At 46.0% G+C, this 23,559-nt stretch overlaps 1 protein-coding gene across 3 annotated transcripts in view; it reads left to right on the top strand.

The window, feature by feature from the left end:
• The window catches only part of ALPK3 (alpha kinase 3), an 89,597-nt gene that overhangs the window by 59,275 nt on the left and 6,763 nt on the right, over positions 1-23,559 (top strand). For all 3 annotated transcript variants that reach the window (XM_039491409.1, XM_039491408.1, XM_039491410.1), the window contains 3 exons: positions 10,948-12,934; positions 22,313-22,460; positions 23,376-23,503. In XM_039491409.1, coding sequence (XP_039347343.1) covers positions 10,948-12,934; positions 22,313-22,460; positions 23,376-23,503 — 2,263 coding nt within the window. The remainder of the gene's footprint in view (positions 1-10,947; positions 12,935-22,312; positions 22,461-23,375; positions 23,504-23,559) is intronic.

The following is a 23,559-nucleotide window of genomic DNA, read 5'->3' as shown; positions in this document are numbered from 1 at the left end:
CTCTGGCCTCTCTTCTTCTGTGGTACCGGTGATTGAGACCAGTGCCTGCCTGCGGCAGTGAGCCACAAGTGGAGCCATGACGGTGCCAAGAATCCTTGTCTTTACTTGGCACCGATCTCCATGCCAACGGTACCGGGGCACTGCGTACTGAGGAGGAGGTACTTGGCACCAGTGTTTTCTCCAGGAATTGAAATCGGGGGGGTTTCAAATATATGGGGGGGGGGAAGAGGTCAGGGCTGATGAGGGGTGAGACCGTGAGGGTGAAGGTGGGCTGTATGGCACTATAGTAAAAACTGAAAAATGTTTCATGACCATTTTATTAGATTTAACTCATGTTTTAAAATCATCGCACAAATTAAAGTTGGCTACTCAAGCCTTCTATGAAGCATTACATCTACATTCTTCTTGGTTTCTTGTTATAAATTTTGCACAACTCTCTTAATGAACTTCTTGAATGCAACGCGTTCAACTTTGCTGGCTTCTCATGTGTCTGGTACTTCCATTCCTTCAGTTGATATGCTCATTAGTTCATTCATGTGATCAGGCAGAAGGTGACTTCTTTCAGAACTCAAAATTCTATTCAATGATGGAAAAAGAGCATTCAACTGTAGCTGTTGTGACTAGGAGTAGCAAAAGATTAATTCCTACTTCTTTCATCCCAGGAAACATAGCACAAAGATCGGTTCGAGCCACTAGTAATGATAAAAAAGAAGTTGAAGTCAAATCTTCATTCATTCATCATATGATATTCCACTCTGTGTCCAAATTCTCTATTCTGACCTGAGTACATTGCAGCCCCATTGCTGGTAGTGCCTCACTCTGCTCAACTGTCGGTGTTTTATAGGACAGGGATCTGTAAAAGCTACGTAGAGGTTGAGTAGAATCTAGAAGTCGCTGTTGTAGATTTTTAAGAATCAGGTCTGTGTACTTTTTCAGTTGTCTTAACAAACACTTCTTGTCCTCTTCACTTAAGGATTCAATATAAATGCCTTCATGAGTCAACTTCTGGACTGAAGTCTTTGCTTCTTCCAGTACTTTTTCAATGGATAGCTCTCTGATAGATCCAAATGTAGCTTCTGTTGCTGGAGAAAGATCTAATACTGTTGTAGCAGGTGCCTGGATGGCATTGTTTAATGACCCAAGTGGTTTCAACAGTAGCCTTACGAGAGAGAATGGCAATAGTCTTCTCTGAACGTAGTAGCAAAAGTAATTCACCAGCCTCACTACTTAGAAATCAGAAGGATCAGATTATGATCATCTAGTCTGAGATGCACAAGCTCCCTGACCTCCTGCAGATCACACACTCACCCACACTGCACCCCCACCCACCCCTGCTGCCCCCAGAAGGGAGAAGGCCTGCAACCTCAGCCACCCACCTGGAATTCCCCCTGGAAAAAAATTCGGCTTCCCCAAATATCCCGGTCAGCTCAGGGCAACTCTCTCCAGCCTCTCTCCTCTGGAAAAGGCTAAAAATATATTGACCCATTGTTATATTTACTAATTACCAGTGTGGCAGTGTGGCAATATATTGACTAAGCATATTATACCTATCATACCATCCATCAACATAACTTATCTCGCTAAATCGCGCTTCTTAAAGAGGTCCCTTCCCTCAGCTGTCCTTTTTCCCTGGCTGAGGCTGTTCCAGAATTGCTCTGATGGATAGAAAAAAACCTTCGTCAATTTTAAATAAATGTCCTGACACTGAATATATATCCGTTTTCGTCCGTGTCCATTAGCACACTGAGCTGAAATATCTCTCTCCCCCTCCCTTTATTTATCCCTCTGATATATTTAAAGAGTGCAATCATATCTCCTCTTATCCTTCTTTTGGTTAAGGAAAACAAACCGAGCTCCTCAAGTCTCCTTTCATACGACAGGCTTTCCATTCCTCGGAAATGGATCCATCCATCCCACTTAGATCCATCCCATCTTGGTAGATACTTTCCAAAGCCAGTAATAATGGCTGGAGTAATATTAAGACAACAGGCACACATCGCTCATGAGAAAGCCAGAGGGTTTTCCCAGGCTGGACTAATTTGAACTTCAGTCCCAGTGTATCTTCTACATTTTCCAAGATATTCAATCTTTTTGGACTCTTGCTGAAAAAAGAATACAATGAAGCCATTAAATGTATAGCTTTTTAAATGTCTGTTGAAGAGTCTGCAGCTCGTACTAGTGCTAGTTGGAGTAGATGGCCTCTGCAGTGTGTATAGGAGAGATTAGGGTTACACTTTTCTCTGAGCAAAGCTTGTACTCTACCATGTCTTCCAGAGAAGTTTGCAGCTCCATCAAATGCACAAGCAGCCATCTGTTTGGGGTCCAGTTGACAAGCATTTAACTCTTCTAAGATGTGGGTTGTCACAGATGCAGCTGATGTGTCTTTTATAACTTGAACATCTAGAAATGCATCTACTGGCCTACCACTGACATCAAGATAACGTACACAATGACTTAATACTTGATGTCCATTTGCATCAGTGCATTCATCAGCCATATATGTACATTTTTTTAGATGTGGTAAGAGAGTTCTTCACTTTTTCAACTGTTGAATCTTTCACTGTTGCACCACATGCTTCTAGCCAGTCAGTTGAGTTTCTTGCAGAAAGATAGTGAGCATTTGCTGGTCTTGTCTGGAACCAGTGTTCAACTTCAGGATGAACAAGTGACAATGCACTTAACATTGGCCTCCAGTTTGTAGTGTGTGGCATCTCTTGCTTAAATAGAAAGTATGATGCCGCAGCCATGTTTGGTCGCATGAACTGTGTTGTGTCTCCAGCATTCTTAACAGCCTCATTAACACTCACTGGTGTTGTCCTTGGTCAGTGGAGACTCAAGTTCAGAGGTGCTTTCACATGAGTTCACCTCCCAGGTGGAGGGCAAGAAGGCACCTTGCTTGTTCCTCCAGCTGCTCACTGTTCGCTCTGGCCACTGTTGTTCGTTGTGCCACCTTTCACTCCATCACTCTGTTGCCAATGGCCCTGCGCTGTCACCTTCTGCTGCCACCTGCCACTGTGACCTCTGGGAGCTGGTCTCTTGAGGTTCCACCCAGCTCTCAGTGATTTCAGCTGAGCTCTCAGTGGGGGAACCTCGCTGCTAGTGCAGACTGGGCCATCTCTTCGTCAGAAACACTGTCCCACAGCAGGGTCTAAGCACTTAGACCTGATTATCAGTGATTTCAGCTGTAGTGGTAACTTAACAAAACAAATGACTATCTATGGCAGGGTGGGTAAATTTGGGTATGGAAATTGTATGGTGAGCCATGAATGCTCACAAGATTGGGGGTTGGGGTGTGGGGCAGAGGGATGGCTCTGTCTGGGGGTATGGGCTCTGGGGTGGGGCCAGATGTTAGGAGTTCAGGGTGTGGGAGTGGGCTCTGGGCTGGGGTAGGGAGTGGAGGTGTGGGTGGGGAGTGAGGGCTCTGGGTTGCAGGAGGGTGGGACCGAGGGGTTTGGAGAGCAGGAGGGGGATCAGGGCTGGGGCAGGGGGTTGGGGCATGGGAGAGGGTCAGGGGTGCAGGCTCTGGGCGGCATTTACCTCAGGCAGCTCCCGGAAGCAGCAGCATGTCTCTTTTCCAGCTCCTATGCGGAGGCGCAGCCAGGTGACTCTGCGCACTTCTCCATCTGCAGGCACCACCTCTTCACCTCCCATTGGCCCTGTTTGCTGGCCAATGGGAGTTGTGGAAGCAGCGCTTGTGGCAGCATGCGGAGCCCCCTGGCTGTCCCTACGCGTAGGAGCCGGAGGGGGGATGTGCCACTGCTTCCGGGAGCTGTGCAGAACAAGTCCCCGACCCCGCTCTCTGGAAGGAGGTCGAGGGCTGGATTAAAATGTCTGAAGAGCTGGATGCAGCCCCTGGGCCATAGTTTGCACACCCCTGATCTATGGAGCCTAATCAGCTCTGTCTTTAAACAGTGGAGAGGGGCAGGTCAAATAGTACTTGTGACTCAGGCAGACCATCAAGCAAAACACTTGTCCCCACCCTCTCTCTTGATGCCCTCAATCAGCACAGGCTAAGTACAGTTCTACCTCCCTTTACTCATACAATAAGAATAACAACGTTTCATTACACACACACACACACACCCCGCATTCAAGTGATTTGTAACCCAACCCCAGCCAAAAATCTATCACTTGGGCAACACAGTTCTGTTTGCTGGATAACTAGGTAGATTAGGTGTGAATATAAATAAAATCTGGTCCTGAAGCCTTTCCCCCCAGCCTCCAGCTCATCACTAGCTGTCAGGGAGAGCTCATTTAGACTTTGCTTACAAATCATAATTTGAAATTATTAGGTTGGCCAACATCACCAAAATGAATGCACTGACATTGTCATAAAAAACTACATCTGTATAAGGCAGATAGTCTATGTTCATACTTTTCAAATCTATTATACTTTTTTCAGATACATGTATTTTATCATACTCTTTATATGTTTTTAAAGTGTGTCTTAATGTTTCAATTTCAATTCAAATGTCCAAACAATCACTAAATTGGCAACATTGCATGTAACTAGTTCACAAAACTGAGGGGGAGTGTTGGGGAAATTCAAGGGGAGTGTACACCCCCACTAGGGACAGTGTAGGGAAATCCCTACTTGGCATTGGGGTTCCATTGGAGCTGGAGTGCTGCTTCCAGTAGGAGGATCTTCAGGCGCTGATCTCTGTCTTTCAGTATCCTGGGGTGAACCCCCCTGCAGATCCTACAGTGATCCTTTTGACAGCTCTCCTCCAAACACTTCAAACACAAAGTGTGAGGATTGCGTCTGGGCATACACTTGCCTCAGACCTCACAGGCTTTGAAGCCAGGAGACCACAGCATGCCCTTGCACTGGGATAGCGCTTGAGGGGAAGCCCCTCCAAAGGAAACTTAAGAACTAAATAAAGTACCTACTAACTACTTAACACTAACGATGGAACTAATGAGAACGATATACAGACTGCCAAATGCGCTTCTCACGACAAGAGCAAAGGGAAGTTCCAGCTAACCGTCACTGGCGGTAAGAAGGAACTGAGGGGGTGGGGGGCTGGTAGGGACCTATACTGAGTACCATGATGGTGCCACTCCAGTGGGCGCCCAGACTGACCCAATGGATACTGCTAGGGGGAAAATCTTCCGGCTGCTGTGCACCCGCACGCGCGCACACCTGATTGGAATTGTCATGAACAAGCACTCAAAGAATTGAGGTTCTGTATCCTGGAGTCCTCTGCAGTTATCCCAGTACAGTCCCCTGGACCCTTCTTTAAGCTGACTGCACAGCCCCCATGGGCCATATCACTTCTCTTACCATCAAGCTGCTGCATTAATCCCTGCCGTGCCACAAAAATCCACAGCAGCACTGCTCCTGAGCTTCGCTGCCTGCCACTTGGCTTTGTGCTGCTTGCTCCCGAGCAGAATGGTGTCTGGCACCAGTCATGTCCTGCCATCCTTAGGGCTTTGTCTACACTGGAAAACGCATCCTCTTAGAAAACATGCTCCCTAACGAACAAGTGGATAAATGCCATCTCGCACCTAGTGTAGATAAAGACAGTCATGTCTGGAACGTTAGCTGGTCATAGTAACGCTATTGGAACTATGCTAGCGAAGGCATTCCTAAAGGTGTTAAACTCGTCTACACTGGGTACTAGGTGGTGGTTAGAATGTGTTAATTGACTGTCATGAGTTTTAAAACAAAAATCTTTCCCTTGGTCTGGACAGGGCCTTAGTGTCAGTGTTTTCCAGGCTCCAGTACTGACATCAGCACCATCTCAAATAGATTCCCTCTGAGCAGAGCTTGGCTGTAATGAGAAAAGTGGAGCCAAAGTCTGATCCACTTCTGACCCAAAGATCAGAGAAGTTGGTTCTGAATTAACTGCTCCTCTTCATTCTGCCCATGGTGTAAATGCCATAAAATAAGAAGTGCTCTTGCTACAGTACAGATAACAGACATTAATTATATTTGCTGTGGAGCATCTTTACGAAATACTTTGACAACATTCAGTTTTCTAATCAGTTGATGTTAAATGGAATTTGTGCTCCATCACCTGGCCTCACAGCGTGGGTCTAATAAGGTGTCCACACTACAAGGCCTTGACTTGACATTGTCATGCTGTGCTGACATGAACAAGCTCTGGGAGGATGGTGTACATTGAAGCTCATCCAAGGCAGCTCTTTTCTGTGAGATGTTGCAAATTCTGTGAGGTTTGCCAGCTCTTCTCCTGCTAGACCAACCCATGGGATGATCTCCTCTGTCATGGATTACATTTACTGCTACATCCTGACTGGCCCTGTCTTTGCTGTCCTGCATGTCTGCCTGCCTCAGGGATCTCTCCTCCAGGGTGTCTGCTGCCAGCACATCAAACTGAGCTCCTCTTCACTCATCCAGACACACCCCTTCCCTCCATCACTCTGTAACTCCACCATCTTCTGGATCCCCCGGCTTGCACTTTGGGGTCACATGAGTTGTCTCCTCCCTCATCCACACCTTTGCCAAGCCTGCCAGGTCTTCCTCTGTTACACTGCCATAACTGACTCATTCCTCTCCAGTCCCATCCCCAGTAGTCCAAGCCATGGCCATCTCTTTCACCTCAAAGATTGTATGCACTGTAATAACAGTCTGACAGAGAGGAGCTGGAAAGAGACTGTACTTTATTGCCTAGTCTGTCGCATGATGGGGTTGGGATGACAAGGTTAGTATCCTTTCCCATGACAGGGTCTGTATCCATTGTCTCCAGGGGTCACTGTTACATCTTTCCACCCCACCCTGTTTTTCTTTTGTTCAAAGGAGAATAAAACACACAAGCTAAAAATAACCACAGACTAATGAATAGCTACGGGCTAACGCTAGTGACTGCATCCGAGCCTCCAGGGCTTCCTTCTCCAGGGGGCTGCTTAGGTGAATTCACCACCTGAATCCTGTATTTGCTGTTCCTCAAGTTCTTCATTGTCAGTGAAGCATGCTACTTCTTTCAGCACACCAGCACTGTCAGTCATATCAAGAAACAGAGCTGGGTTTTGCTTAGCAGTGTTGTGTTGCAGCTGCAGGCACAGCCCCTCAAGGGTGGTTGTGATGGAGATGGTGTAGATGTTACCTGGTCACACTGCCAGGTGTTTGCTCTTTGGAATCTGAACATTCTCACTTACTTTGCGATGGGAGTACCTGCCTGCCATTCTTGTTGTAACATTTCTTCTCTTCTAGTGTCCTTGATCCTCTTTTTTGACTGTTAATGGCCATGGCTGCACTTGAAGCTGGGGGTGTGATTCCCAGCTGGAGGAAACATACCAGCACTAGCTCTCATCGGGCTGGCACAATAAAAATAGCATGTAGCTGCAGCAGCACGAGCAGTGGAAGCGACTCTCCCTGAGTGTGTGCCCGTCACAGCCCAGCTGAAGAGACTTTCAAATCAGTTGGAGCTGTGCTGTAACCTGGACCCTGGCAGCCAGAACTGCTTTAGCTAATCACAGCCGCACACCCATCACTCTTCTTGATTGCCAACATACCTGTGACACTGAGACCTGCGCTTCCCTATGTGGATGCACAGGTGGAGGAGTGGTTATAGGCTGTCCATCCCTCATTCTCTCTCATACCACACAGGCCATGCTGTTACAAAGTTCGCTGCCGTATGCTGTCACCTCTCCTGCTGCTTCTCCCCTTTGGAATTTGAGAACACTCCTGTGGCAATTCCAGAAAAGACAATATTGGGAAATCCTGTTCTGTATTGTGAGCCTCTTTTGAGGCAGGTCAGAGGGTCTCTGGTGATGCCTGTGAAACAGTAGCAAGTACCCCATGGCCAGTGGAGGTGAACTGGCTACACCGATTGCCCATTGAACTGTGTGAATCAGAGTCCTGCTGTACCATTCCATTGGACATGGATGTAGGGCAGAGTTGAGGTTGTGTGGGAAATGTCACCTTAGCTCTTTGTTTCCTGGTTCTCTAACGTTTGTGTTTTGCTTGCTGGTATTAGCTAACGCTCTTGTAAAGTGGGGGTGTGAGGGACCTTAGCTCTGCATTCGCTGGGGTTCTAACCTTCGAATCTCAACTCTCCTATTCCGAGAGAGCTGGAGGACACAGGGCAGGGTGAGTGCCTGCAACCGGCCTTCCATGGTAACAAAGGGTTTGTGGGTTAATATGACTGCTGGAGAGGCCAGTTCTCTCGGATCCTTTCTGCGGGAAATGCTTTATTAACAGCTTCCTAGGGATTTTCTGATTTCAGCTCCTCCTCTCTTGGGGGAAGCTCAGGAGTGAGTGTATTGGAGGTTCTTGGGGACTGTTCTGAGTGCCCTGCAGGGCAGATGATTTGCTAACGGGGACTCAGGGAAACAGCTTTTTGCACTTCTGTTCAGCTAATGGAGAGTATTAGGGCCTCCTCCGTGCCCATAGTCGGATGCCACATAAGTGGTTTATCAGGTTTTTCAAGAGGTTTCAGCACTCAGAAGCACATGGTCTCTGCATCACCAAGGCTGAAGTGGAGGCTGCTTGTCACTTGACTATATTAGGTGATATGGAGCAGTGTGTGGGCTCAGGCACAAGTGAGAGTCTTGCTTTGTGTGAGGGAGGGGGAACTTGTACTCTGAGCCGTGACCTTCTTCCATCAAGAATACATGGCTGTGGATGCCAAACCCCACTGCTAATGTGGTACTGAGAGGGAAGGGTAATGGCTGAGGATCGCATGGCCACATGGCACATCAGCAGTGATGCTGCTGTGACCCTGAACTTCATCTTGCCCAAATGGAAGGACCGGGGAAGGCTACTGCCCCACAGGGAAGAGGGGAGGATGCCAGGTGATGTACATTGGAGGGAATGATTTGAACCACTCATACACCTTACAGAGCTCTGAACGAATTGGCAACTCAGGAAAAAGCTCTGGACATCGTTGCAGGCAGCTCAGTGAAACCTCTGCTCCATGTGCAGCTGAGGTCAGAAAAGCAAACTGAATGTTAGGCTGTGTAAGGAGTGGGATGGTGAATGATATGGAGAATATACTAGTGCCTTTATGTGAATCAATGGAGTAGCCTCATCTGGATACCATGGGCAGCACTAGCCACCCCATCTCTAGAAAGATATTGAGGAACTAGAGGGGTTCAAAGAAGGGTGACAAGAATGATTAGTGGCTAGAAAAACTCTCATACAAAGAGATAAAAGATTGGGATTGTTACCTTGGAGAGGAGATAGATAAGAGGGGACATGATAAAAGTATATAAAATAATGACTGGCCTAGGGAAGGTAAATTGGAAACGTCTTCAGTTCTCCCTCTCTCATAACACAAGAATAAGACACAAGAGACTGGAAGGTGGCAAAGTCAATATTGATAAAAGGAAATACTTGTTCACACAACATGTAATTAGACTGTGTAATTCATTGCCACAGGACATCAGAGTGGTCAAGAATGTAGCAAGAATTTAGCAGAGGGAGACCGGATGTTTATATGGATATCAGAAATATCTAGTTATAATAGTTGATGTTTAAAAAAGTTTTGGAAAGGAGATAAAACCTCCTGCTTCCATCTTTAAACTGATCTCTCACTATTAGGGGTTAGGATGAGACCTTTACAGGGGGGAGATTATCCCATATTTGCCAGTTGAGGGGTCTCTTGCAGCTTCTTGTACTGATCATTGTTGGAGAGTGACGCTGGGGTAGAAGAACCTCTGTTCTGGCATCCCCATGCCCTTTTCACATGAATGTTATGAATTGCTAAAGGAGAGATGGGAGAGAGTGATTCTCCTATTGTTTCATCATGACATCTACATTTTGGGATTTGCAGTCAGCAATAACATACCACTTTTACTGGGAAATGGGCATCCCCAGGCTTATGTGCTTTGTGTGTGCCATTTCTTGACATGTTACAATTGCGTAACGCAAAGGGAAAGTTCTGGCACAAAGACTCCGGTTAGCAACTCCGCTCCTCCAGCCCATGGAGCACTCTGCAATAAGAGATAAGCTCATCAGTGAGGGAAACACAACTTCCTCAGTGGCTGGTCTGAGACTGCAGCGTGAACTCCCCATCAGAAACTTCCCTGTTTTCGGCTCCAAGTGCCAGGCATGTTTCCTTGATCTTGCCTTCATTAACATAAGCACAAAGGAGCATGGACATTTAAAACAATAACGTTAAAAAATCCAACAAGACACTTAACTGCACGCACGTCTCCTCCTGAGGAGATGCTGGGAGAACAAACACCACATGACAGAAGCTAGTCATGTTGATTAATGCACTGTTGGAAGGTGCTCCAATGCTACGGTGTTGAGTGCTGTATGAGAACGTGTAGAGAAGAGAATTGAATGTGATGGAGCTGTGTTGCAGCCATGGTCTTTGCATGGCAGGAGCATAGTTACAAGTAAGGGCCTGATTTTTCAGAGGTGTTGAACCCTCACAGGTCCAACTGCAATCAGTGGGAGCATGGGGCACTCATAGACTTTAAGGTCAGAAGGGACCATCGTGATCATCTAGTCCGACCTCCTGCATATTGAAGGCTACAGAACGTCACCCACCCACTCCTGTAATAGACCCCCAACCTCTGGCTGAGTTAATGACGTCTTCAAATCATGGTTTAAAGACTTCAAGTTATGGAGAATCCACCATTTACATTAGTTGAAACCTGCAAGTGACCCATGTCCCACGCTGCAGAGGAAGGTGAAAACCCCCCAGGGTCTCTGCCAATCTGACCCAGGAGAAAATTCCTTCCCGACCCCAAATATGGTGATCAGTTAGACCCTGAGCAAGTGGGCAAGACCCACCAGCCAGACACCTGGGAAAAATTCTCTGTAGTAACTCAGGGCCTCCCCATCTAGTGTCCCTCAACCCCTCTTGTAATCAGGCCCTACCTGTTTGGTCCTATCCACAGAGGCAAGACCAGACCATGATCCAATATGGTATCCAGACCCCGTGCAGTGTAGTGTAGATGGGCCCAGGGTGCTAAGTTAACACCAAGTGAATCCAGGCAATAACATAATCATGGTTTCCCTTTTGTTCCTAGGCTCGGGAGGCAGTGAAGCAGGTAGTGTTGTCCACCAGTGACCTGAAACATTCAGCGCTGGAGCCAACGGAGGACACTAATCCTCGAGGCAGCCAATTAAAGGAGCTCACAAGAGGGAAGCCCATCTGCATGGAGAGAGAGACAGAGCAGTCTAAACAGCCATCCAGCCCCAGGCCGCGAGGAACAGGGATGCTGAAAATATGTGAAGAGAGTTCCCAGAGGCCTCCTGCTGGATCTCCTGGCCTCACACAGCCCAGCTGGGAGGAACATCCACCTTGGAAAGAGGAGGGAGCAGGGCATTCCCTGAATTTCCCAGGCAAAGAGACCCAGCAAAGACCAACTCCAAGTGAGGAGAATGAGGAGCTAGCTACAGCTGGGTCAGCATTGAAGAAAGCAAGTCATATGCCTGGAGGCAAAGCCCTGCTTAAACCAGGTGCCTGCTGGAGTGGAATGGGGGAGGGTGAGAAGATTGCTCAGCCATTAACTGCAGAATCCGAGCCAGCTGGAAGCTGGCTAGGGGACAGCTTGTCCTGCACAGAGGTAGAGGAAAACCCTGTGGAGCCCTTCCATGAGACCTCACAGCAAGCAGGTGGAGTGGTGGGTGGGGTGTCCTGGGTACCTAAACAGGCAACTCCGGTCTCCACCCAGGTGAGTAAGGAAGAGCTGCATCCCACTGCCATTGCAGAGATCTCCGAGTCTGTGGAAGCACCAGGCTCAGCTTCCCCTTCTCCAGTCAAAGAAGCCCCTGCTGATGGGAAACAATCGGCAGCCCAGCCACCAGGTGACGTGAAAAGAGAAATGGAGACTGGGAAAACAAATGGATCTGCACTAACGCTAGCTGCTATGCCTCACCGCGAGCAGCTTCCAGTCAGCCCTGCCATGGAGCGCAGTGCCAAGCTGGCACCTGTGTCACTGACTCCTGAGAGTGGGGAGGAAAGTGAGCAGAGAGCTGTGACTCCAGGCAAAGAGCCAGTGGCTGCAGCTGGGAGAAACAGCATGACCTCTACAGGTACATCTGAACTGAAAATGGAGGTGCTGCTCACCCCGCGGGCTGAAGAGAGAACTCCGGATGGGGAGGTATCCCTGGAGCACAAAGTACAGCACAGAAACCTAGTGTCCTCCTTGAAGAATTATTTACTTCTGCTTTTAAAAATGTCCTCGTCGGAGCCGGATAAAAGTAAGGGCCCCACAAAGAAGGACACTGAGACTGAAGAGAAAGAGAGCCAGCCTGCTGGGGAGGAGAAAGCACTGTTGGAAGTGGGCATTGCAGGGCTAAGCCCCGGCACATCAAGGAAAATCTTAGAAAGGGTGCAAAATAACCAACTCTTCCAAAGTGCAGAGAGCTTGCATTTAAGCCCCAGAACGTCTAGAAGGCTCACGGGAATGATTAACCAAGAGTTAGTTACCAGCAAAGAGGCTCTGGGTATCAGTCCTTTAGCATGTAGCACACTGCCAGCTAGGGAGGCCTCTGAACCAGAAGGGTCTGCCCTGCTTTCTGTCCCTTCTATCGTGGTGGGTAACGTGCCCCTGGAGGGAACAGGACAGGCAGATGATGGGCTTTCTGATCTGCATCTTGAAGGCAGCACGAAGGAGAACTCCAGTGACCTGGTTGCAGCATTACCTTGTGCCACACCAGAGGAGCTTGCCTCCGGGGCTCGACGCAAGATATACTTGGCCAAAAGCAAGCAGGTGGAGGAGGCAGAGGCTGCAGCCTCAGAGAGCCAAGTGCATCTGAAGAGGGACAGCCCCACTGTGTCTCCCCGACAGTCCAGGAAGAACCCAGCTCTGTTACAAGCCCCTGTCCCAACTCTGTCTCCTCCTATGGACCGACACTCCCCAACCCTTCTCAGAAAGATGGCGACACTTGAAGTTCCCAAGGCGTACGAGGAGCCCTCAGAGGAAATCAGTAGGACCCTTGAAGGCCCTGAAGTTACCAAGCAGGAAGGACAGGCAGGGGAGTCGAGGAAAACAAACAATCCATTTAAAGGTAGGAAAAGCATGAGAGGCGAGGACAGCATGGGATACCCCCAGGTAGGAGAGATGCAGACACACTCTACCCCCCCCCACCCCCTGCATATGGCACACACTAACCCCCAGAGTTTGAGAGCCTGGAGGGGTTGCTGTGGGAGTACGTAGGACAGCAGCACGAAGCAGTGACGAGTCCTTGCAGTAGCAGGGAGCCACCAGGACATCTGGGAATGGGTAACATGCAGAATTTGAAATCTCCACAGGTTTCCAGACCTACCCATGCCTGTCCTTCCTTTGACATGGGTACAGGCCAGCCTGAAGGGGCTCCCGTTGAAGGCAGGTGAATGGAGAAGTCACACCAGGGTAAAGAACCCTGCCATTTCAGATACCAGTGTCCCCTTCTCTCAGCCCGGGTGGGGAAGGATCCACTTCTTTTTCTGTGTAGTTTGGAAAGCAGAGCAGAATCATGAGCAGTTCACGTTCCCAAAGCCTGTACAGTTACTAAGTAATTACCCAGGCCCCCCCGTTTAGAGTATGCATCCGGAACACACACAATACCAAGAGCAGGAGACACCCACCGCCAGCAACACTAGAGAGACAGGCTTTGCTGAGGCTTTCTAGGGTTAGGAGGAGCAGAGCCAGGATTAGCGTAAGGGCTGGGACCCAAGGATCTGCAGAGCCCCCAAAGGAGAATTCACTGTAGACCACATTGTAGCTCACTGTGAGGCTCTCGGTGTTAGAGCGATGATGCTGTGATCACTTGAGTTACCAGAGATGGGACTTGCCCAATCTCTGTGTCATGAGGGATCTAAGTGTAACGCTTCTGCCAGGTGGAGCCAGCAGCAACAAGGGTCAGGTTCAGCATCTAGGGGTTCCTTTTCAACAATACAACACAAAACCAGCTCGAGCCCCCACCCAGTGACCTGGGGCAATTACACACCACCCCCTGGGCACCTCTAAGAGGCAATACTTCCCCTCTCACAAGCACAGAGTCTGAGTGTAGCAAAAACTTTTAATAAAAGGAGGGAATTAACTCAGCATTAATTTGGGAAAATACTGCAACTAGGGTTCATAAACACAAACCATGAGCAAAAAGACCCACCCGCAAGTAAGTTGGGCAGTGTCCTTTTCCCCAATGGTCTTAAGTCCAGCAACCCAAAAGTCCCTTTAACTGTGCTTTATCCCTTCTCTGTACCCCACTCACAGTTGCTGTCCTTGGCCAGTGCAGCCCCAGAGTTCAGAGGTTCATCTGCAGAGTTCATCTCCCACCCTGTGTGAAAGGTGGGGGGAGGGGGTAAGGAGGCACCTTACACGTTGCACTGCTCAGGCACTCGCTCATTGCCCCAACAGCCGATTGCCATGCCTCTGTGGGGCTCTGCTCTGGCCATCTCCACCAGATTCTCTGCTCGCTGCTCACCACGCCTCTCTGCTAGCCACCCAGCAGGCTACTCACTAAGATGTCTTCAGGCCCCCACCTCCTTATCACAGCTCTTAGTGATTTCAGCTATTTAGGGGGGGTCTCACTGCCGGTGCATATTGGGTAGTCTCTTGCAAGAGACACATTCTCCTGTTATTTGGGAGTATCAATTGGCAGTTTACTTTAAATTTTCATTCCATCTTTCCAGTTTATTTATTCCATTGCATATGTATTGTTTTTTTAGTAAGTGTCTTGTTTTTTGTTACTGACACACTTTTCTTATTTTAAAATTTCTAAAGCAATCTTTTCCTTGGTGCCCTCTCTCTTTGGCTAAAACTTCTAAAATTTCTAAAGCAATCTGAAACCCTCTCTACAGATTTAATATATAACTGGAGAATAAATGCCCTTGCATAAATATATAAAGCAACAAGACACTATGGCTTAATGGCCTTTAAATATTCCCTATCATATAATCCTTAATACTAACCTAGGGATTTTTTTCAAAAATTTTTTCTAAATAATTTGCTTTAATGGAATTTGAATTGCAAGCGAAATCTTCTTTATATTTTGTGATTTTATTAATTCCTGAATTGGCAATCAATTATTGATTTCGGAATTTTTCAGAGATCATTTCAAATAAACGAAGGCTTGTTTCTAACAAGGGCTAAAAGGGGAGTTTTTCGTTTAGGAAGGGCTAAATCATCATTTATTAAAAGCAGCTCTAAGAACTATAATTTATTAGGACAAGGGTTTAGACTAGCATCAAGGCCATAACTATCATTACAATTAAAAGCTACACTATTAACCATACCAAACAATAATAAATGCATCCATTACAAACAATAACAACTAAAACATCAATAAAGCAATAATAATAATAATATATAATAAAAAACATAATAATAATAAAATAAATAACATTATATTAATATAAATAAAAACAAATAAATTAGGCTTATAAAAATAAAAAATTGTGTATATATAAATCATTATATAAATTATAATTATATTCTGAAATTAGGTAATTTTGCTATTTAATATATAGAACAAATAATATTTTGGTAAGACTACAAACAAATTCTACTCTTTTCAGGCACTAGATAATATATGACTGCTAATTACAAGGGATTAGGACAAAAATACTATAAGGTAGCTAAAGGCAATGGGCCAAACAAAAGTACAGTTTGGTAAATTGGTGTGTATGTCTTGTAAATGGTGGTCTCTACAATATCTACAAAGGTGTTTAGTACAAGAATTAGGTGTCCTGTTGTCTCTTACTCTTGGTCTAAACACTTAACAAACTTGTTACAACTTCTGTCTACATGCATCATCTTTCCATTTATACTACTATCCACAAAGCTTTCATTAGTTCTAATAGCGGTGGTCCATATGGTTCTTTCAATACACATATTTTTTGAATTTCTAACTATGAATTGGCTAGGCATATCAGGTGGCTTGATTTCCCAAATGTCTTGGTGAATCACCCAATCTTACATGTGCTTGGCAGGCTTCCTGGCATTACAAACACTTGGGTGGAAGGCCTGGCAGGACCTTCCTTATGCAGAATGTGCACTCTCTGAAGATGTTCATACACCAGAAGGCCTCCAATGTCCATAATTATCAGGCCCATACAGGTCAGCTGGACCTCTGAGAAAACCTGAATGGGTGCCTCTGCCTGACATGTCTGGTGGAACCTCTCCTGGCCCATGACTGGTCACTCTGATCCCCCCGCCATCCACTCCTGATCCCATCCACTAATCACTTCAGCATCTCAGACTGACACGATCATGCACTTGGCTGAACACCTGATGATGATACCCAGCCGGCTTTAAATCTGTTCTTCCCCGCCCCCGCCCCGACCAATCTTGTTGTGCGAAAATAAATCTCTTAACTTGTCCCAATGTACCAATCTGCTTTTGCTATTGATTTGTCCATAAAAATACAATCCTAAGCATTCCAACAATTTTCTTTTAGCATCAACCCTCCAGAATTTTTTCTCCCCCTTATAGTCCTTTTTAGTCTGATTATAGTCCCTCTCTTTATTGGGGTTTAGTGAAGCTCAGGAAAGGTGGGGTAGGCGGGGAGTCAGGTGGTGGGGGTGCCGCAGGGAGTAACCTTGGTCTCGTGAGTTTGTGTCCCCCAGGCCAGGACCCCTGGTCTTTGACAGGCCAGAGACCGCCTCAACAGCACCAGGTGAGAGGGAGGCTGGTTGACCTGTCTCTGGCGGGTGCACTGGGGAGTCTGACCCGAGGGACTGGCACTTCTGGCTGTTTAGGATATCATGGTTTCGTGCATGTTCTTTCAGGGCCATTATTTCCAGAAGTTTCATTCCACCTTGTTAATCAGGTTCTTTTAGCTTGTTTCTTCAGCAGAGAGTTTTTTGCAGAGAGGTTACAGCCACACTCACCTGGCTTTTGGAGAGGCTTGGAGGCTTGTCACTTGCTCGGATTGGAGGCAAGGAGGTTGTGCTTAGTTGTCAATTCCAAGAAAGTAAGGGTTAAAGCTTCAGTTTGTCCACCTCTTCTGTTGTTTAGAAGTAGCACTGGAAGGTTGCCACATCTTCGGAAGGGACAAAGGAAAGGTTGTTACATCAAGAAACATGCAGCAGACCGAGTGGTCAGCATGAGCACTTAGTCAGGTCAATGAGAAGATGTGGGCAGTTCTCATGGGAAGATGAGGGTGGAGGTGTTGGGCAGAGGCCGAGTACTTAGAGTAGTTTCCTTCTGGACTCCAGCAGCAATCAGCTCTTGGCATATAGCAAAAAGAGCTTACATTCATTATTCTCTTGCCACATTTCATCTATATATTAACATAAAATTATTAAGCATTAGTTTACAGCAATGTCATTTTGATAGTTGCATTAGGTGCCCTATTGAGTATTACATTAATAAATTTATTAAAGCTTGTAGCTTGGGAGTGGCCTGCCTAAAAATTGGTTTCCAGCTTAGAAAGGCTAGTGTGCATAAATTTGCATTGTACACATAACATTGTGGCCTTTACAATATTGTTACCACACCACACTTATGTTTTTGTTATGCATTATTTTTACATTTTATGTTGTTTAAAAATTTTTACAAAAATTAATTTATACTTACAAACATTTACTTTAAATTTAAACAATTATTTAATTAATTACATTTAAATAAATAATAATATAATTTAATAAAGGTATTAAAATATTACAATTATAAAATTCTATATTTATAATGTTTTTACCCAATTTATTCCTTTTATTTTTTTATTTGTTTTTTTTTTTTTTTTTTTATACATGTTTTTTTTTTTTTAACTTCTGTTTTTTTTTTTTTTTCTTTTTTTTGATTTTTAAAATCTTGTTTAACTTAACCTGGCTTTAGGCTGTGTGGGGTTTACAGACATATTTTATTTTTTTACTGTTTTTAAATTGAATCATTTTCTACCTTATTTATAATTAATTTATTTACCAAATTTTTTATAAATTACTAAAATTTTCCAAAATTAACACTAACTTTTTGTTTGTTTTACAAATTTCCAAAACAAATTAATTAAATAACAAACAATTATTTTTTTAAAACAAAGATTGTAAAAACAAAAATTTTTATCTTTTATAGTCAAATGATTTTTTTTTAAAATGATTTTATGCCTGATTTATTCACATTTAGTCTTATTGCTTAATCTTCCAATAATTATTCACAGACAGTTTTACTTTCCTTCTTTAACTTTCCTCAACTTACTTTTTTTACTTTTCCTTTTGCTTTCCCTTTTTTTGCCTTGCCGCTTTTTTCTTTTAGTTCCTTTCATTTTTTACGGCACTATTTAGCAAGGTTTAGTGGGGAGGGACTGAACTTTTTTTATCTATTAGGGTGGGCCTTTTATATACCCCCCATTTATCTATTTATATACAGCTATTTTATATTATTTTTTAACAACGTGACTTGTTTCATTTATTTCAACAATTTTCTCTTGATAATTCTAACAACAAACATCCTTTTACATTATAAGAAGAATAATAGCAGGGCTACAGACATAAGAATAGGAAAGAAAACAACAGCACAAACAGAAAAAATAAAAACCTTCTTAACAGCATAAAGGGAGAGACTACTCTCCCTCAACTTTTGGTCTTGCTGGTTCTACACTTGGGAAATGGTCTTGCTTAGTTTAGGCAAAATTTCAGGCAGTTTGGCATCCACAAATGCTCAACCTGCTTGGAGGGGAGGGTGCTCACAGGTACAGGGGAGAGGAAGGAAACAGGGAAGGCTTCAGGTCGGTCTCTGTCTCTGTCCCTGTGCCTGCATCTGCTCTGTATCCCTCTTTGTGAACGGCCAGGATTACACCAGAGTGATTACACACCATTCCACACAAATTTAATTTAATTTGATTTCACCACCATTTCAATCTCTTTCCATCAGCTCGGCTGGGCAGCAGCTTCCTATCTATTCTCTCTTGGTATTCTTGTTCTACTTCCTAGCCCTTCTCTTGTGGTTCTCTCCCATTAGATCTGCTCACTTCCTGCATGAACCCCGTCCCCCCCGTACACCCATGCCCCTGTATGGACACAACCAGCTGAAGTACAACCCACTAAATATAAACAAAATAACACCAAATATAAAACACCTAACAGACAGGCTAGCCCACACACACAAACCAACAACAAAACACACCACATCAGTCAGGTGTAACTCTAATACTTTGATTATTCACTGGCACATTCCTAGGCTGTGGGGCTCCATTTACGGCAATTAGGACTCTTGGCCTATTTGACTGCTCCTTTGCCTGCTGACTTATGGCTAGGGCCATCTCTAGGGCCACTCTTCCCCAGGGTCATCCCAGTTAGGGTTGGTTTCTAGTTCCTAAACTTTAACCTTGGGGACACATAACAACAAACACAAAACCACCACAAAACAACCTTCACAACACAGGAGTGGGCCCCCTGAGTGTACAATCTTGTCTCTCATCAACTCTCTCAGAGGGAAACTGAAACTTTGGATCATCTCATTTCTACCAATATTTATTCTTTATTTTTTTATCATTAGTATTTATATATCGACTGATTATAATTTAAATACCTATATGTGGCAGGCGTCTTTTTGGGTTCGGTTCCCCCCCTCAGCTCACCCCTCTTCTCCAGTTTTCCATCAAGCAATGCCAATGCTTTATGGAATGCCGACGGCCGTATTCTATGGCCAGTGGACCTCTGCCACTAGTGCACAGGTGGCCGCCACATCAGAGGTTCCGAGACCGCAGCCGCGCCTCTGCCGGCGGGTAGCCGGCGGGGGGCGGGGGGCTAACAGAAAAGCCGGCACTCCTCTCTTCTCAGCCCAGCCACCAGCCTTCAAACCAACGGTGCTGCAGTAGCTTCCGGCGGTCGGTGCAGTTCTTGGGCTTCCCCTCCTCTTCCCTAAGGGCCGAGGCTTATCGAAGGGAAGGGGTGGGGAATAGCTCCGGTGGAAGGCAAGGTGAAGGCAGTGCTCAGGGGGCGTCACAGGAAAGAGCGGGGAGAGGGGGGCGGTAAGGGCGGGGGGACTGGTGACGGACGACCAGTTAGCCACTCCTGCCACTGCCTGCCAGGAGCCAGTTCCACAGTCTCTTCCTTGCGGGTTGAGGGTTGGGCACTCCCGGTCACTCACTAGCCTTCTCCACCGTCTTTAGCTTTTGCCACAACCTTGCCACTGGCCGCTTGGCAATCACACCACACACACACACACACACACACACGTTCCTGCGGCACGCGCCCTGGGCGACTGACCGCTCTGGGACCCTCCCCCCTCCTGACCCCCGAAAAGAAAGAACCCGAAAAGCGCGGAGGCCGCCGGTTGGCTTAGGCTTCGAGGCACTTCCAAACACTTCCAAAACCAAACACACACACAACACGGAGGACCTACCACACCGGGAATTACACGGTCAAACTAACCTCAAGAAGGCGTCCGCCTGGCTGCCTGATGTTAAAAGTTCAGATCCAGCCAGAGCTCTCAGCCTGCCCTCCTCAGTCCTCTCAGCCTCCCAGACCCTCCTCCAGATTTTTCAGATCCTTCCTTACCTTGTCTGGGGGGAACCGCCAGCGGAACTCGATCCAGGGGATGATCCAGGGATGCCATCTGTGGATCCCCCATCTGTGGAAATTGTTGTGGAAAAATCGACCACACCTTCCTTTTGATCAGGGCAGCGGAGGTACTTTAGTAGGCACATGCATGCAGTAGATGCAGAGGAAGCTCTCCCCCCTCTGCCTGTTTTTTTTACAAATTAAGTTTTAAAATAAATTAGCAAATTAGCAAATTCCCTTATTTTTGGGAGTTATAATTGAGAGTATCACACAAGCTTTTTCAGTTTTCCATATTTCTTTTCCCATATGTGTTTCTATTGTTTTTTTTTGTTTGTGTGGGTGGTCTGCAGTCTCCCTTCTTTCTTTTACATTATACACAGGCTAAAATTCATAAAGCAAAAAAAAAAAAACAAGAACACTCCTTTCTTATTTCCTTCTTTTGGTTCTTCATTTCCCTGAATGCCCTCTGTACAGATAATAAACATAAAAAAAGAATGCAAATGCAAACTTTATATATATATATAACAGGACTACTATAGGCCTTTGGGCCTAATACAATAAATGCTGCAAGCAAATAATAACCTAGGTTGGACAGGGGGGGCAAATTTTCCCTATCACTCCCAAAGTAAATCTAATTCTTAGATCTAGATATCAGTGATTTCATTTCTGCAGTATGTAACAAGATTCTCAATTTAATCTAAATTAGTACTTTTATTATATCATGGAGACAGACAAGATCCAATAGTGTCTATAATCCTTAAACAAGACCCAGACCACCCACTATCAAGATCTGCTCCCATCTTCTGTCAACTTATTATACTTTGGAACCCATGTCCCCTGCCTAGCGAGTGTTGTTCAGTTGAGGGTGAGTCCCTCCATTGGGAAATGCCAGGTACAGTTCTACTGCCCTCGGTTTACACACAAGGATAACAACCCTTTATTACTCCTGCCCCAATGACAAGGAGACTGGGGAATCCAACACCAGCCACAACTGATCATTTGGATAAGCAATCCCATCATGCTGAGCACCTACGCAAAAAAGATCAGCTTCTGAAGTCTTTTTCCACAGCTCACCACTAGGTGTCAGGGGAGAGCTCATCCAGACTCTGCTTACATCAGTGAAGGCTATCTGAAAACTTGTCCTGGTCTCTGCTGTGCTGCACACACAGAGGAAGCCTGGTATAGGCTGCCTTACCTTTCCCCTCCACTCCCCCACATTAAAGATACAAACCTGATTATGCAGTAAGTAAAGTTTGGAGAGCATTGAGCAGTCCTCGGTCCCACTGCAGCACTGGCCGATCTGTTTCCTGTCTCATATTTTACATATTTTAAAGTGTTGATATCAAATTTCTGTTAAGGCCACCAAAACAAGAGTGGTTTGGTGCCATTGACCACCCAGTGCCGAGATCTGCCACCTGACAAGCTAAGCTAGGTCAGGGTGGCTCGGAGGAGGATGGGAGATACTCACTACACTGGTGGTGCAGGAAGTGGTGGTGCAGACTCATAGGTGGCGCTCCACCTTCGTGGTCAGTGCTGTTGGGGTCTCTGAAGGCATTGTGGGGAGGAAGTAAGAGACTAGCCTTCAGATGAGCTGTAAAACTGAAGATATCTCCTCGGGGCCACTTGAGATCCAAGGGAAAAAGCAGATGTGTACAGCAAAAATTCCCACTCTGGTGAATGCCTTCTGCCTCCCTGAGTTCCCTCGGCACTTCAGGTTGGATCTGGTATTTTTCTTCATTTCCCATTGTTGCGAACAGCTGCTGTGCTGCATTCCTCCTTTTATATAGTTTGTATCTGTTTGTGTAGCACTTTGAAAGCCTGCCTGGTGAAAGCTGTGCTACGGGCGTATGCTAATCCCAGGGATTGGTAACAAGACTGAATGACCAAGGGCTAGTCTGTGGAGTGGAACTGATATGTATGTTGTTGGTCTCACACCACTCCCGTCTCTGCACTTTTGTCCTTAGCCCCCCAGCTAATTCGTAAGATCAGAGCAGAACAATTTTCTGATGCATCAGGAAATCTGAAACTTTGGTGCCAGTTCTTCAATATTTTGAGTGACTCGAAGCTGACGTGGTACAAGGACGAGTTCCCTGTAGCAGAAGCCAGACGGAGGTAATCTGCCAGTTTTGCTGTATTTTACTCATTGTGCATATCCTGTGGCTGATGTGTTAAATCTAGCCTTGCCACTCTGAGGGTGTATCCACACTGCATCCAGGAGGTGTGACTGCAGCCTATGTAGACATACCCAAACGAGCTTTGATTTAGCAACAGCAAAGCCAGCTCCAGGAAAGGAACATAAACTCTGGCAAGTCAAATGTAAAACTATAATTAGGCAGGCCAAAAAAAGAATTTGAGAAGCAACTAGCAAAAGACTTAAAAACTAACAGCAAAACAATTTGGAAGCCTGCCAAACAATCAGTGGGGCCACTGGACAATTGAGATGCTAAAGAAGCACTCAAGGAGACAAGGCCATTGCAGAGAAGTTAAATGAATTCTTTGCATCTGTATTCACTACAGAGAATGTGAGGAAGATTCCCACCTTTGTCCCCTAAAAAGAAGGACTCAAATCTGAGAAACTGTCCTCCTCCCAGCCTGCTGGAGTTTAAGGGGACTGCTGTGGGAAAGGGGTCGTGTCTCTTTTCTTTTTCATTCTCCTCAAGTACAATCTACAGGAAATCATAATAATCCCATAGCTCCTGAGTATCAGGAAGCAGCAAGGTGGCTTCCTGAGACCCCCTGGGTTGTGTCTCGCTGGATCACACAGGATGATCCCTTTCCCAATGTGCTGCATACTTCACTCCTGGTAGCATTCGCGTGGCTTTCAATTCACATGTACCCACTGCAGGGCTGAAGTCAGACTGAAAGCTCTGTGGGACAGGGCCTGTCCTTTCATTGGCTGGGTGGGTATGTACATCTCCTCACACAGTAGGGTTGTGGTCCACAGCTGGGGCTCATAAGCCCTACCACAATACAGATACTACAGGGCTGCCCAGCACTAATCTCCAGGCTGGCTCCATTGTCTTTCAGCTCAGGTGATGAGGGGCAGGCAGCCCTGGCCATTGTGCAGGCATCCCGGAAGGACTGTGGCGTGTACCAGTGCACCATCGAGAATGAGTATGGCACCGACTCCACCGACTTCCTACTCAGCGCAGAAGGTGAGGTTGGTTGGGTATGGGGCATGGGGGAGGAGGAGGTTGGTTACTGGACGTCG

Source organism: Mauremys reevesii, linkage group 10 (genome assembly GCF_016161935.1).
Source record: "Mauremys reevesii isolate NIE-2019 linkage group 10, ASM1616193v1, whole genome shotgun sequence".
NCBI lineage: Eukaryota > Metazoa > Chordata > Testudines > Geoemydidae > Mauremys > Mauremys reevesii.
The sequence above is the reverse complement of the archived record's forward strand: the minus strand, read 5'-3'. Positions and strand labels throughout refer to the sequence as shown.